This window comes from Neophocaena asiaeorientalis, unplaced genomic scaffold (assembly GCF_003031525.2).
Source record: "Neophocaena asiaeorientalis asiaeorientalis breed wild unplaced genomic scaffold, Neophocaena_asiaeorientalis_V1.1 scaffold540, whole genome shotgun sequence".
Lineage (NCBI taxonomy): Eukaryota > Metazoa > Chordata > Mammalia > Artiodactyla > Phocoenidae > Neophocaena > Neophocaena asiaeorientalis.
In genome coordinates, this window is record NW_020172141.1 from 5,172,290 (window position 1) to 5,185,951 (window position 13,662).

General features: G+C 50.9%; 2 protein-coding genes across 5 annotated transcripts in view; one reads left to right on the forward strand and one right to left on the reverse strand.

Annotated features, from left to right (window-relative positions):
• Nucleotides 1-3,371, reverse strand: part of SMCR8 (SMCR8-C9orf72 complex subunit) — an 8,762-nt gene extending 5,391 nt beyond the window's left edge. Inside the window, exon 1 of the mRNA XM_024753804.1 lies at nt 542-3,371. Coding sequence (XP_024609572.1) covers nt 542-2,901 — 2,360 coding nt within the window. The 5' untranslated portion in view covers nt 2,902-3,371. The remainder of the gene's footprint in view (nt 1-541) is intronic.
• A 177-nt stretch (nt 3,372-3,548) lies between these two features.
• TOP3A (DNA topoisomerase III alpha) overlaps nt 3,549-13,662 on the forward strand; it is a 25,787-nt gene continuing 15,673 nt past the window's right edge. For 3 of the 4 annotated variants that reach the window (XM_024752933.1, XM_024752936.1, XM_024752941.1), the window contains exons 1-4: nt 3,549-3,841; nt 11,224-11,283; nt 12,196-12,269; nt 13,214-13,289. In XM_024752933.1, the coding sequence (XP_024608701.1) occupies nt 3,662-3,841; nt 11,224-11,283; nt 12,196-12,269; nt 13,214-13,289 (390 nt within the window). In that variant the 5' untranslated portion in view covers nt 3,549-3,661. The remainder of the gene's footprint in view (nt 3,842-11,223; nt 11,284-12,195; nt 12,270-13,213; nt 13,290-13,662) is intronic. The other variant, XM_024752942.1, reaches the window with a different exon arrangement.

A 13,662-nucleotide genomic window follows, 5' to 3' on the forward strand; every position in this document is an offset into this window, starting at 1 on the left:
AAGCTGCCGGGGGGCGGGGGGAGGGGATGGGCTCCTGGGGCAGAGGGGACAGGGGAGGGAGAGCCGGGGCGGCTGCCTCTCCCAGCACCCCTGCCCTCCTCAGATGCAGACCCCGCCTCAGTCATTTACCCCATAGTGTGAGTTAGAGACTCAGCAGGGACCTGAGACCCAGCGGTCCGGTCGTTCCCAAACCTCGCTGCATACCGGGCGAACTCCACGTCGTACCCCAGGCCAACCCAATCGCAACCCTGCGGCATTCTAGAAAATCCTCCCAAACTATTCTGACACAGCAGGGTGCAGACCAGGTTGGGAACCACTTAGGAACTGCAACCCCTCATGTGACAGACAAGGCAACAGGTCAGAAAAGGGAGAGGATTTGCCAAAAGCGACACAGCGAGTTGGTGCTGGGGCCAATCTGGAAGCCAGGCCTCCTGGTTCTGGGGCCACCACACCGACTCGTGAACCTCACCCAGAGGGACGGCCACCTGAAGCCTCATCTCTGACCAGCCAGGGCCCATCCCCACCACCTGTGACCAATTACCTCTGCAGACCAATAAGCTTCCACTTCTGAAAATCCGTGATGTGCAAAGGAGAGGACACCCAGTGCTTCACGGGCTTGGCGTGGAGGCTGTAGCTGGGGACAAAGATGGACAGCGCGGTCACAAGCTTCCTGACTGCGGCCTCCTCCTCCCCGAGGATCACGAGCGTCCTCCCGCTGAGCAGGGAGTAGATGGCTGGGTGGGCAAAGGGGTACTGGCGGATGAATCTTAAGGCGTTCTGGCCCGCCCTCTTCTTATGCCTCTCAGAAGAGGGGCCAGTGGGAGGAACAGAAGAGGGAGTCCTGTCGGAGCTGGCGGAGATGACGCTGCTCCCGTAGCTGGTGGCGTCAGAGTGGTCATCCAGGCTGGTCTTACTGCCGTCCCGGCTGGCCAGCAGGTGGCTCGGGTCCAGCTCATAAGCAGGGAAGCCTTCGGAACCGCTGTCTCGGGAAGAGGCGTTGGCGTTTTCCACCGAGAAGTCCATGTGGAACTCCTGGTCCTTCTGCCGGTAGCGCTGCGGGGGGACACTCACGACCCCGTACTCGTCAGAGAGCGCGTGGCCCGGGGTGGAGAGTGGCACCCGCAGAGTGCCACCCTCCCTCCCAATGCAGCAGGAGTCTGTCTGTGACGGGGTGACTCCCGAGCCGCCCTCCTCGGCCTCCCCCAGCTCCGGCGGGCTGAGGCCTGCCTGGAAGTGGATGGCTCCCCCGCCGTCATCTGCGTAGGACTCTTCTTCATTAATGGCACTTGGGTAACTGGCCTTGAAGTCGTCGGGGATGAGGGCCTCAGAGGGGCAGGTGCTGAGGACTTCAATACTGTCCCCGCTGATCGTCCTGTGGCTGACAGCCTTGCTCCGGACCACCTGGGGGCTCAAGGGCACCGTGAGGCTGGCCTGGCTGTCAGACTTAGACAGCACAGAGGTGGACTTCTCCGTGCCAAGAACCTCAATGCTCTCTCCACTGCTGATGCTTCCTTTCATGTCCATATCCAGGTAGTCCAAGTTTTCCTGGGGGTCAAAACTGCTTGACTCTGTCACCTCCACTTCCCTGGACCCCTCCTCCCCAAGTTCCTGCTCCATCTTGATTAGCACGGACTCCACACTGGACTTGTAGGAGCCCACGCTAATTAACACTTGAGGAACTGGACATTCTTCTACAGACCTGGAAGGCGGCCTGCCGTGACTAGGCTTAGGGCGTGCACTCTCCTGTTTCTCTTCCCCCCTGCCGTCGACCTCTACCAAGTCTTCAAAGAGGAAGTTTGTGATATGCTGTTGCTTCAGGAGTGCTCTGTCGATCTGGCTGGTCAGGAGGTAGCACAGGTCTCCTCTGAAAATGTGCTCAATGTGGCTGAGCTGGGCCAGGGTCTGGGTGAAGTACTCGGTGTCGCAGAGCTCTTCCAAGGTCTTCAGCTTCTTGTCAAAACACTTGGTGGACTTTGCTTTGATGAGTTTTGGGGTGTAGGTGGGTCTGCAGGTGTAATGGTCTGTGTCAGCAGACTCTTCGGGGTCAGAGGTAGTGGCTGCCTGGCTGGGCGGATCCTGGGTGTGCGCCGTCTCCCCAGGACACAAATTGGGCCCCCTCAACTTCCGATGAGGGTACGAGCGGATCTGCCTCAGCAGGTCTTGATGTTCAATGATGGACTTCTCCACACTGGCCAGCTCATTGGCCTTCTCGATGGCCTGAGATGAGTAAAAACCTTTGTCGTTGGCTTTCTTCTGGATCTCTGTCTCGGTGTGCAACACTGTCCTGGTGTAATCCAGGTCTTTCAGTTTTTTTTCAAGTTCCCCAGCAAATGCCTTCCTGTTGCCTGTTTTCAAGCACTCTGAAGCTTTGGAAAATTCAGCTGAGAGCTCCTGGAACTGCTGCATGATTTTGTGCTGGTCTGCTGAGATATAAGCCATACAAAAGGGCCTCACGAAGCCACGGGCCTCCAGGTCGTACAGGGTGAGGTGGTGCACGTAGGCAAAGGCCCCCTCCTTGGAGTCTCCCAGCACGACCTTGGAATCCTCCACGAAGTTCAGCTTGGGGTAGGCAGAACCAGGGGGATGGCCCACGAAGGAGGCCTGGTAATCCACAGACATGATCCGCAAAGAGAAGTAATTGAGATCAAAAGTACCGAAAACTTTGGTGTCATTGGGGATGGTCAGTAAGGGCTGGGGTCCCACCTGCTCAGAGAACTCGGAAATAAGGATGAAGTCCCGAGAGAACTTGGCCCCGGACAGTTTGGACCATGGACTGGCTCCTTGGCTGGCGAAGGGGAAGAGCGGCACCGAGTACTCCTCGGGCAGGGCCGGCTCATTGTAAGGTTCCTCCTCGTATTCGTCCTCTTTGGTGAAGGCCACCACGTCAGGGGCGCTGATCATATTTCCAGATATATGGTGAGTACATTGAGAGGAAGTGGGAAAGAATGCGGGGATAGCCAAAGCCAGGGAGCCAGGCCTCTGGAGGAGGAAGCAAAGTTCTTACGGGCTTCTTTGCGCCCTCGGGGGTACGAGGCAGCCGATCACATACCCGCGGGCTCGAACTCCCGCAGCCCCTCAGAGCTGTGGCTCCTCCAGAGCTCTCGGAGGCTTGAGGAACTCCGCGAGTCGGGAAGACCGGGAGGCCGGCTGCCCTTCTACTCTTCGGGCGACCACAGCCGGCGCAGGGCACCTGCAGAGAGGTCACCGGCACTCCCCAGAACCCACCGCCACGGCAACAGCCTCAGCCCTGAACAGGTGCCCAATGCGGGGGTACGGGCCGCCGCACGGACCATCCAGGCGTGGCAGCCCCCACGGCCCGAGAGCAGAAACCGTCGCGACTCCCCGGACGCCACAACCCAGAAACTGCTACCGCGGCGCCGCCATCTTGGTATCACATGACTCGAGACACCGTGCCGCGAGACCCGGAAGCGTTCGCGTCAACTTCCTATCCGGAGAGCGGCGTCTCCCGAGGGCTGAGCGGGAAGGGAGGGAAGTGAGGTGGCCGCGCCGTGCAGCGTGGGAGTTGTAGTTCGCGAGGCTGTGCCCCTCACGCCGACGGAAGCGACGGGAAGGCGGGCGGAAGCAGGCTGCGCGAGGGACTGCGGGTTAGCGGGAGGCTCCGGGTGCCTGGGCTGGCACAGCAGATTCGCGGGGCCTGGGAATGATCTTCCCTGTCGTCCGCCGCGCGCTCCGCTGGCTGCCGCGGCCTGGGAGCCGGGCGCTGACCCTCGCCGACATGGAGGTGGCCCTGCGAGGCGTGCGGAAGATCCTCTGCGTGGCCGAGAAGAACGACGCGGCCAAGGGCATCGCGGACCTGTTGTCCGGCGGCCGCATGCGGCGGGTGAGGAGACCGATGGGCGGGCGGAACGGGGACGAGCGGCCGCTGCTCCCACTGGGGGTCCTAGCCGTTGGGCCGGGGCCTCCGGGCGCCTCTTGCGACCGACGGGCGTTTAGAAACGGAGTTAACGTGTTTCTCGTTTGCTTGGAGACCTTGGGTCCGCCTTGCACGGCGGCGGATGCCAAGCGGGCCTGAGACTCGGAACCGCAGGCCACACTCCCCCGACTTGCTTTCGAGCCTGCGGGGTCCCCCCCTGCACGCCCGGCCCTACAGTCTAGGTGCATCCGACAGGGCAACCCGCCCGAGCCCCTGTTCCGTCGCTACTAACGAGTTCCGAGAGTCAGGCGAGTTGGGGGATCAGGTGTGTTCTGGACACGGAAGGCCCAAAGGAGAGGAACGGTGAGAAAGGGTCTGGGAAGGAGGTGACACGAGGCCTCAAGAGCTGTCAGGACACTCTCAATTACAAAAGTGGATCCTGAAACGGTTTTCTGGAGATTTCCCAGAGCATGGGTGGACGTTCCCTGCTCTTTTTTCTTTCACGTCACAGGGTCCTCAGGTCTCTGCTTCCCGCGGTGGATGGTGGGAACAGGAGCCGCGGTTGTGCGGGTGCTAGCTGACAGCGTCGCCTCTTTTCCGGAGCTGAGTGTCCTGGTGACCAGCCCCAGGCTGTGCCCATTTCTAGGGCTCCAGGCTCCTTGAGACGGGCCCGTCTACACAGAGCTAACTTGTGTATCCTTCGGGCTCTGTTTGAGTATCTATTTTTCATGGAAACTTTTCCTCACATCCCTCTCCCCCAGCTGGGTCAGGGTGCTGTGTGATAAGCTCACCCTGTTCTACTCGGAAGGCACCTCCCAGTTACAGTTCGATAATGTGCTGTTGATGCTGTATCCCCGGTACCTAACACGTGTCTGGAATACAGGAGGCCCTCAATCCATATTTCTTGGATGAACATTTGAGCTCAGTCTTGAAAGTTTTACCAGGCACTGGAAACGCCATGTTCAAAGAACAACCCAGTGGCTTGAAACAGCTTGGCAAGTTCGAAAGCTGGGAGTTGGGAGTGGGCACGGTAGGGGAAGGAGCCAGTGGGCACGGCAAGCATGGCAGTTGAAGGCACATTGTGAGAGGAGTAGAGAGCCACGTGTTTTACACGTGAGTGTCAACTTTTTTTTTGAAGATGTTGGGGGTAGGGGTTTATTAATTAATTTATTTTTGCTGTGTTGGGTCTTGGTTTCTGTGCGAGGGCTTTCCCTAGTTGCGGCGAGCGGGGGCCGCTCTTCATCGTGGTGCGCGGGCCTCTCACTATCGCGGCCTCTCTTGTTGTGGAGCACAGGCTCCAGACGCGCAGGCTCAGTAGTTGTGACTCACGGGCTCTAGAGCGCAGGCTCAGTAGTTGTGGCTCACGGGCCTAGTTGCTCGGCGGCATGTGGGATCCTCCCAGACCAGGGCTCGAACCCGTGTCCCCTGCATTGGCAGGCGGATTCTCAACCACTGCACCACCAGGGCAGCCCCTCAACTGTTTTGAAGTCTACAGTTCGGCAGCGTTTAGTCCTTTCCCAGTGTTGTGCGTCCGTCACCTCTGTTTAGTTCCAGGTTGTATCACGCCAGGAGGACACCCCGTAGCCATGAAGTAGTCACTCATTCCCCACTTCTCCAAGCCGCTGGCAGTCACTAAGCTGCTTTGTGTCCTCAAAGATTTGTGTCTGTTCTGGATACTTCACACAAAAAGATTAATACAATACGTGGCCTTTTGTGTCAGGCTTCTTTCACTTAGCATTTTTGAGATCCATTCATGTTGTAGTATGTTAGTACTGCATTCCTTTTTACGGCTGAATGTATGGATAGATCACGTTTGGTTTATCTTTTCTTCAATTGGTGAGCATTTGGACTGGTTCCACCTTTTGGCTCTTGTGAATAGAGCTACTATAGACATTCATGTACAAGTTTTTACTTGAATACCTGTTTTTAGTTCTTGGGGGTAAATGCCTAGGAGTGGAATTGCTGGGTCATAAGTTAACTCTATGTTTAACTTTTTGAGGAAATGCCAAACTGTTTTCCACAGTGGCTGAAACATTTTACATTCTTACCATCAGTGTTCCAGTTTCTCCACATTCTGTCAACACTTGTTCTTTTTCTTTTCTTTTTTTAATTATCACCATCCTGGTGGGTGTGAAATATCTTGTTGTGGTTTCAGTTTGCGTTTCCCAAATGACCGATGATGCTGAGCATCTTTTCATGTGCTTGTTGGCCCTTCTTTGGAGAAATGTCTATTCATGTCTTTTGCCCATTTTTGAATTGTCTTGTAGAGTTCTTTATCAGCCCTGCGGCCTTTCCCGTTGCGGAGCACAGGCTCTAGACGCGCAGGCCCAGCGGCCATGGCTCACGGGCGCAGCCACTTCACAGCACGTGGGATCCTCCAGGACCGGGGCATAAACCCGCGTCCCCTGCATCGGCAGGCGGACTCTCAACCACTGCGCCACCAGGGAAGCCCGAGAGTTCTTTATATATTCAGGATACTAGGTCCTTGTTAGATATGTGATTTGCAGATGTTCTCATTCTGTGGATTGTCTTCTCACTTTCTTGATAGTGTTCTCAGATGCACCGAAGTTTTTAATGTTAATGAAGTCCAGTTTATCTGTTTTTCCTTCTTTTGTTGATTATACTTTCACTGTCATATCTAAGAAGCCATTGCCAAACTGAAGGTCATGAAGATTTGCCCCCTGTGTTTTCTTCTAAGAGTTTAAACTGTTATATTTGGGTCATTGATCCATTTTGAGTTAATTTTTCTATGTGGTATAAAGTAAAAATCCAGCTTCATCCTTTTACATATGAATAGCCAGTTTTTCTCAGCACTGTTTGTTGAAAAGACTGTCCTTTTCCCATAGAATGGCCTTGGCATCCTTGTCAAAAAACAGTTGACCATAGATATTTGGGTTTATTTCTGGACTGTCAGTTCTGTCCCATTCTTCTGTATGTCTTTGCTTATGCCAGTACTACACTGTTTAGATTTCCTGTAGCTTGGTAGTAAGTTGTGAAATTGAGCAGTGTCAGTCCTCCTACTTTGTTCTTCTCTTTCAAAACTTTTTGGCTACTCGGGGCCCCTTGCAATTCCATATGAATTTGCTGTCTTAATATTAAGTCTTCCAATCTATGAACACAGATTGTCTTTCTATTTATTTATGTCTTTAATTTTTTAATGTGTTTTATTGAAGTATAGTTGATTTACAATGTGTGTTAATCTATATTGTACAGCAGAGTGACCCAGTTACAGATGTATGTACATTCTCTTTCATATTCTTTTCTGTTATGGTTTATCACAGGATGTTGAATATAGTTCCTTGTGCTATACAGTAGGACCTTGTTGTTTATCCATCCTATATATAATAGTTTGCTAATTCCAAACTCCCAGTCCATCCCCCCCCCCACCGCCCTTCCTCTTGGCAACCACAAATCTGTTCTCTGTGTCTGTGAGTCTGTTTCTGTTTCATAGGTAAGTTCATTTGTGTCATATTTCGGGTTCCACATATAAATGATATCATATGGTATTTCTCTTTCTCTTTCTGACTTACATCGCTTAGTATGATAACCTCTAGGTCCATCCGTGTAGCTACAGATGGCTTGATTTCATTCTTTCTATGGCTGAGTATGTCTTCTTTAATTTCTTTCAACAGTGTGTTACAGTTTTCATTGTGCTCTTGGATGCTGTTATAAATGGAATTGTTGAATTTGCTGTTCAGGTTGTTCGTTACTGTTGGGTTTTGTGTGTTGGTCTTGGATCCTGCGACTTTGCTGACTTTGTTTATTAGCACTAATAGTTTCATTGTGGCTTCAGGATTTTATCTATAAGATCATGTTGACTGTGAATAGACAGTTCTCCTTCTTCCTTTCTGACTTGAATGTCTTTTATTTCTTTTTCTTGCCCAATTGCTCTGGTTAGAACTTGTAGTAATCTTGGATAGCAATGGCGAAAACAGGCATTCTGTTTTGTTCCTGATTTTAGTGGAAAAGCTTTCAGTCTTTCAGCATTAAGTGTAATGTTAGCTGTGGGTTTTTTGTAAATGCCACACTTCACTTTATGGTGAAGGCTGTTGATTTTTTTTTTTTTTTTGCTGTACGCGGGCCTCTCACTGTTGTGGCCTCTCCCGTTGCGGAGCACAGGCTCCGGACGCGCAGGCTCAGCGGCCGTGGCTCACGGGCCCAGCCGCTCTGCGGCATGTGGGATCTTCCTGGACCGGGGCACGAACCCATGTCCCCTGCAACGGCAGGCGGACTCTCAACCACTGCGCCACCAGGGAAGCCCAAGGCTGTTGAATTTTTATCAAATGCTTTTTCTGCATCAGTTGAGATGAGCAGTGTAGGTTTTAAGTGGATCATACTTGTGTTTTATGAAGTCATTGTGGCCACAGAGAACTTGAAGAAAGAAAGGCTAGAGTCCAGGAGGCAGCTGTTGGGGTTCTCCATGTGGGGGGCAAGAGGCCTGAACCCTAGGGACCCAGGAGCACTGGGTGGGAGCAGAGGGAACGGAGAGGAAGGGAATGGTGAAAGCAGTCAGGATGTAAAAAGTAAAAGTTCACCGTGCTTTCACACGTTTTGGTCCTTCTTCCTGAAATGACATTTTTCCTCTTTTCTCCTGATGAATTCTTCACCTTTTAAAATAAAAAATAAAGGACAACTTAAATGAAGCTATTTTGTGAACTCTTTCCTCAGAGTCCTCGCCATCCATTTCCTTCTCTGTTTCCGGATGCGTTCTCATCACTTTTTTTTTTTTTTTTGCGGTACGCAGGCCTCTCACTGTCGTGGCCTCTCCCTTTGCGGAGCAGAGGCTCCGGACGCGCAGGCTCAGCGGCCATGGCTCACGGGCCCAGCCGCTCCGCGGCACGTGGGATCCTCCCGGACCGGGGCACGAACCCGTGTCCCCTGCATCGGCAGGCGGGCTCCCAACCACTGCGCCACCAGGGAAGCCCTTCTCATCACTCTTGATGCTGGCCATCATCACGGGTCGAGTTCTCTTGCTGCTCATCCCTCTCTCCCATGGTGTGTCGCTCCCTAAGACAGTGACGGGTCTGTTCATTTATTTATCCCTCATACAGGGCTTGCCTCGAATGAAGCAATCCCTGCCTTTAAGGGACTTAAATTCTGTGGAGGAGCTAAGACATCTGCATGCAGAGCTCAGAATCAGATGATAGTCGTTGCAGCTTTGTAATAGCAAAGAATGGAAGTAATGAGGACTGGTCATGGCAGCGGGTAGCAAAATAAATTGTACTTTCTTATGATAGATAGTTAGACACCTGTTATGGAAAAGACTTTCAAACATATATACAAATATGTATACATTTGAGAGAAATTCACCAAAATATTGACGCAAGATAGAATGTCTCGCGGCGAGCCGCTTCTGACCAGCAGAATGACGAATCACCACACGCTAGATTCTTCTCGCATCACACTTTATTGGAGTACAGCTTGGTTTCAGGCGGATGGAAGGAAGACCCCGTACGCTCGAGCCTGTCTGCTTATATAAGGGCTTAAGGACTCGTGTAAGTCCCTGATTCGTCCGTATGGTTATCGCATTTCGCAAGCCGGACTTTGGATAGGCCACTGCTTCAAAACCTGATTAGCATATTAGGTGCATGCGCCCTAGCGGCATGCTTAGCGCATGCGCAATGGCTATCCAGCCGCGCCCTACAATGTCTCTCTTTTTTCTTTAAAAGTAGTGCTCAAACGCTAGTAACTACTTCAGATAGTGGAGAGAATACAAATGTGTATCAAGTAAACCAGCCCCACTGTCCACGGTGACCACTGTTAGTAACTTATAGATCTTTGAGGGCTTTATATTCAGGAGGAGAAATCTTAAAAAAGAATCCAGTGGATTCAGTGGCAGCAATGTGATCAGTCCCTACAGAGCACTTAGAGAAGATGGGACTGCTCTGGGGTTTGGGGGAGTTTGTTTTTTTTTTTCTTTAGTTTTAATGGCATGGGTGGCGCTGCAAAGAGATCACAGAAGCCACATTCTTGGTCTGTCTACTAGGTTTTCTTCTTTCGCTAGGCTCCAAAACTCTGCTGTAATTTGGGAGCAACCCATTCCCCTGAGCACCTCACCCAAGTGGTGGGATCATACGTAATTGAGTACTGTCCTCAGCTGGGAACTGCGGGGAGGCAAGTTGGAAATGCCAGGAAAAACTTTTACTTCCTCAGGACCATCGATTGGTGGAGGAGGCTGCCTGGGAGAGCCCTGGCCCCGGGTCGCACACATGCTGTTAGACAGGTCATCCACTAGGAGAGGATTAGAACAGTGGTTTCCAGACTGTTCCCGGGAGACCCAGGAGACCACGGACGTGCACCTCAGGAGCCACCTGGGGCCGGACTGGGGATAGGCTGTTAGCAGAGCTCAGCCTTGTTGCAGCCAGAATGCTTGGACCTTGTTACATATCAGAGTCCATGTAAGAGCTTGTCTGGGAAGCTTCAGTGCTTTCTTAAAAAGAGGTAGAAACCCCAGTGATGCAACGATTTCTTTTCTCTGGTACTAAAAGGGCTTAACTAGCAACTGGAGTTTGTAGAGGGGAGTTTCCTTTCTTGGCAACACTAGACGAGTGAACTCTTAAGATAAATTCCGTCTTTAAATTTGCCATTGTGCCTCGAAAAGAGCCTCATTCAGTGTTTGACACAGAAAAATTGTGTGAGGATGTTCTCGACACGATCCTTCTTGGCGCTTGGAGGTTCCCCCAGTCCCACTTTGCCTGTGTCTTGTCTTCTGTGCAGCGTTGGTGTGAAACTCACATGCATAGCTACTTTTAACAGCTTTGTAGAAGGTGGAATCTTCTCTGAGAGGGTTTCGTTCACACATAAGTGCAGCTGAGGAGGAGCTTTGTAGGCTGGTTCCCAGGCCTGACTGCGGCTCATAGCGTTACTGGATTTCAGAGCCAGAGGGACCTTACAGGTAACTTTACTCAGAATAAATTGAGGTTCAGAAAGGTGAAAACTTGCCTGTGGACACCAGTTTATTGGCGCATTTGTATGGCCAGGAAGTAGAGAGGTGTGTGTGGAGAACGGACAAAACCGTCAAGAGACACGTGTCCTAATCCTCTCTCTGGAGTAATAGTCATGTGATCCTGGACAAGTCCATTCTCAGCTCTAGAAAGATGTTACGTGGTGTTAGCTGATCTCGCGTCACCTTGCGGCATAAAAGCTCGGTGGACTTGAGCAAGTACATGCTTGTAACTGAGTTCGGAGGGGCCACTTCACAAATGGTCTTAGTGATTTCACCTTGTTTTAATCTATAAGAGGTACTGTTGCATTTTTAATGTTCCCACTTATCAGGGATTTGCTTGATCTTTATGTGAGGCATCATTTGTCTTTTTTTGTAATTTATAGATTTTCTTTTTGTTTTGTAGAGAGAAGGACTTTCCAGATTCAACAAGATCTATGAATTTGATTATCGTCTGCGTGGCCAGGTAGGTGCTGTAATACTTCTATCCTGTGGCTGAAGGATGCTTTCAGATCCATGCGCCATTCTGGTGTACATTCCTTGGGTTTTTAGTTTTGGCTAAAATGAGCAGCTGTTTACGACAAGCCCTCTCTGAATTGCTTGTATTTTAGAATTATTTAATCAAGGAGAATTAGCCTGGCCTTTGTAGAATATGTCACTGTCTTTTAAGAAAAACTATTGTTATGACCTAAAGATCACTGGTGACAGGTGATCGTTGGAAGCCTCTTGTTTATAAAATATGGTCCCAATCTTAACTCTTTATAACAAAAAAGAAGCTAATATACAATAGTTTAAATTTAAAAGACATCATGGTACCAGAGTTAGAATGGTGATTATATCGCTATAGTTTTGGCTTTGAAGAGGTATGTTTGTTTGTTTCTTCCCAGTCACCTGGTTTGGGGGGGGTGTGTGTTTGTGTGTGTGTGTGTGTGTGTGTGTGTTTTAATAGACTTCTTTTTAGAGCAGTTGTAGCTTCACAGCAGAACTGAGAGGAAGGAAATACAGAGATTTCCCACATACTCCCTGCCCCGACGCATGCACAGGGGCACGTCATCATCAGCCCCCACCAGACGGTACATTTGTTACAACTGATGGACCTACACGACACCACAGTCGCCCGGAGCCCACATTTGACATTGGGGTTCACTCCGATCGTGTGCACTCTGTGGGTTTGGATGACGTGTACCTATTATTATAGTATCACGCAGAGCATTTTCACTGCCCTAAAAATCCTCTGTGCTCTGCCTGTTCATCCTCCCTTCCCCCCACCCCCGATGACTCTTTTCTTTTCCCTTTGATAGAAGGTCCCCTCTTCTACTTGAATGATTTGGGAAAATCTGATTGCTAAAAGACTGACTTGAATTTTGTTATCTTTCAGAATGTCACCATGATAATGACTTCAGTCTCGGGACACTTGCTGGCTCATGATTTCCAGATGCAGTTTCGCAAGTGGTCAGTACGATGCCGGGGGCGGGGGGGAGCTTTCCGGTTATGACAGTAAGTTGTGAAATATCACAGGCAGTGTGAGGCATGTCGGTGTTACTTTGTTACTTACAGCAGTAAGATGACTGAATCCATTGGGCTGCTGTAACAAAATACACACACTGGGTGGCTTATGAAGGACAGAAATGTGTTTCTTCCAGTTATGGAGGTAGGAGGTCGGAGTGCCTGCATGGTCCCTCGAGGGCCTTTTCCAGGCTGTGGCCTGCTGACCTCTCACTGTGTCCTCACATAGTGGAGGGTCTAGGGAGCCGGCCGGGGTCTCCTATAAGACTGCAAGCCCCCTTCATGAAGGCCCACACTCACGACCTGATCACCGGCCAAAGGCCCCACCTTCTGACACCGTCACATTGGTGTCGGGATTCCAGCACGTGAATTTGCAGGGAACACAAACCATAGATACCATAGCAGTGACCTAGGATTAACTGGTTCGCTGTGAATTTTTACCATATGCTTAGAATAAAAATAAACAGCCACTTTCAGGTGCGTTCCCCCAAAACACTCAGACCTTTTTTTTTTTTTTTTTGCCCATGCTGCACGGCTTGGGGGATCTTAGTTCCCAGGCCAGCCAAGGATTGAATCCAGGCGCCGCAGTGGAAGCACCGAGTCCTAACCACGGGACCGCCAGGGAACTCCCTACCCAAACCCTTTGCATGCAGGCATTGGATTGCAGTCACCCTATCGCAGATGCGTACGAAAGTTCCAGAATTTCTTCTTAGCAGCTCCTGTTAATCATCACGGGGAGTGCATTGCCCAAAGGGTAACGCCTTGCCTGTAATCCTCTGGCGTTCCACAGGGGACTCTGTCTGGTGGGGATGCACCCATGAGGGCACTGGGGCAACCTTCTCCCATTGTGTGCTGAGCTAGGATTTTGTGTGTTTTCATTTCTTTTCCAGGCAGAGCTGCAATCCTCTTGTCCTCTTTGAAGCAGAAATTGAAAAGTACTGCCCAGAGAATTTTTTAGACATCAAGGTAGGATCTTTTGGAAGACATATTGAACAACCACCACCTAATGAAACCAAGTGGTTTCTGTATTTTGACTGCACTAAAATTGAAGGATAGGTTTTCCACTAAACTAAGTACCACGATTTGAAAAAATTATTCCCGCCCGTTATGTAAATGAGGCCATTTCCGCTAACCGGCTGAGGGACTGAGTGAGCCTTTTTACGAAGAGTGGCTGCTTGACTAAACCCTGGGAGTAAGTGTGGTTGTGTCATCAGTGTCAGCTCCCCTCCCGCCCCCTGTTGGAGGGACGAGACTACGATCTGCAAGAGGCCATCTGGCGCTGCGCTGCGGTGTCTCGGGCAGTTAGGACGCCTGTCCTTGGTTCACTGCTGACTAGGTG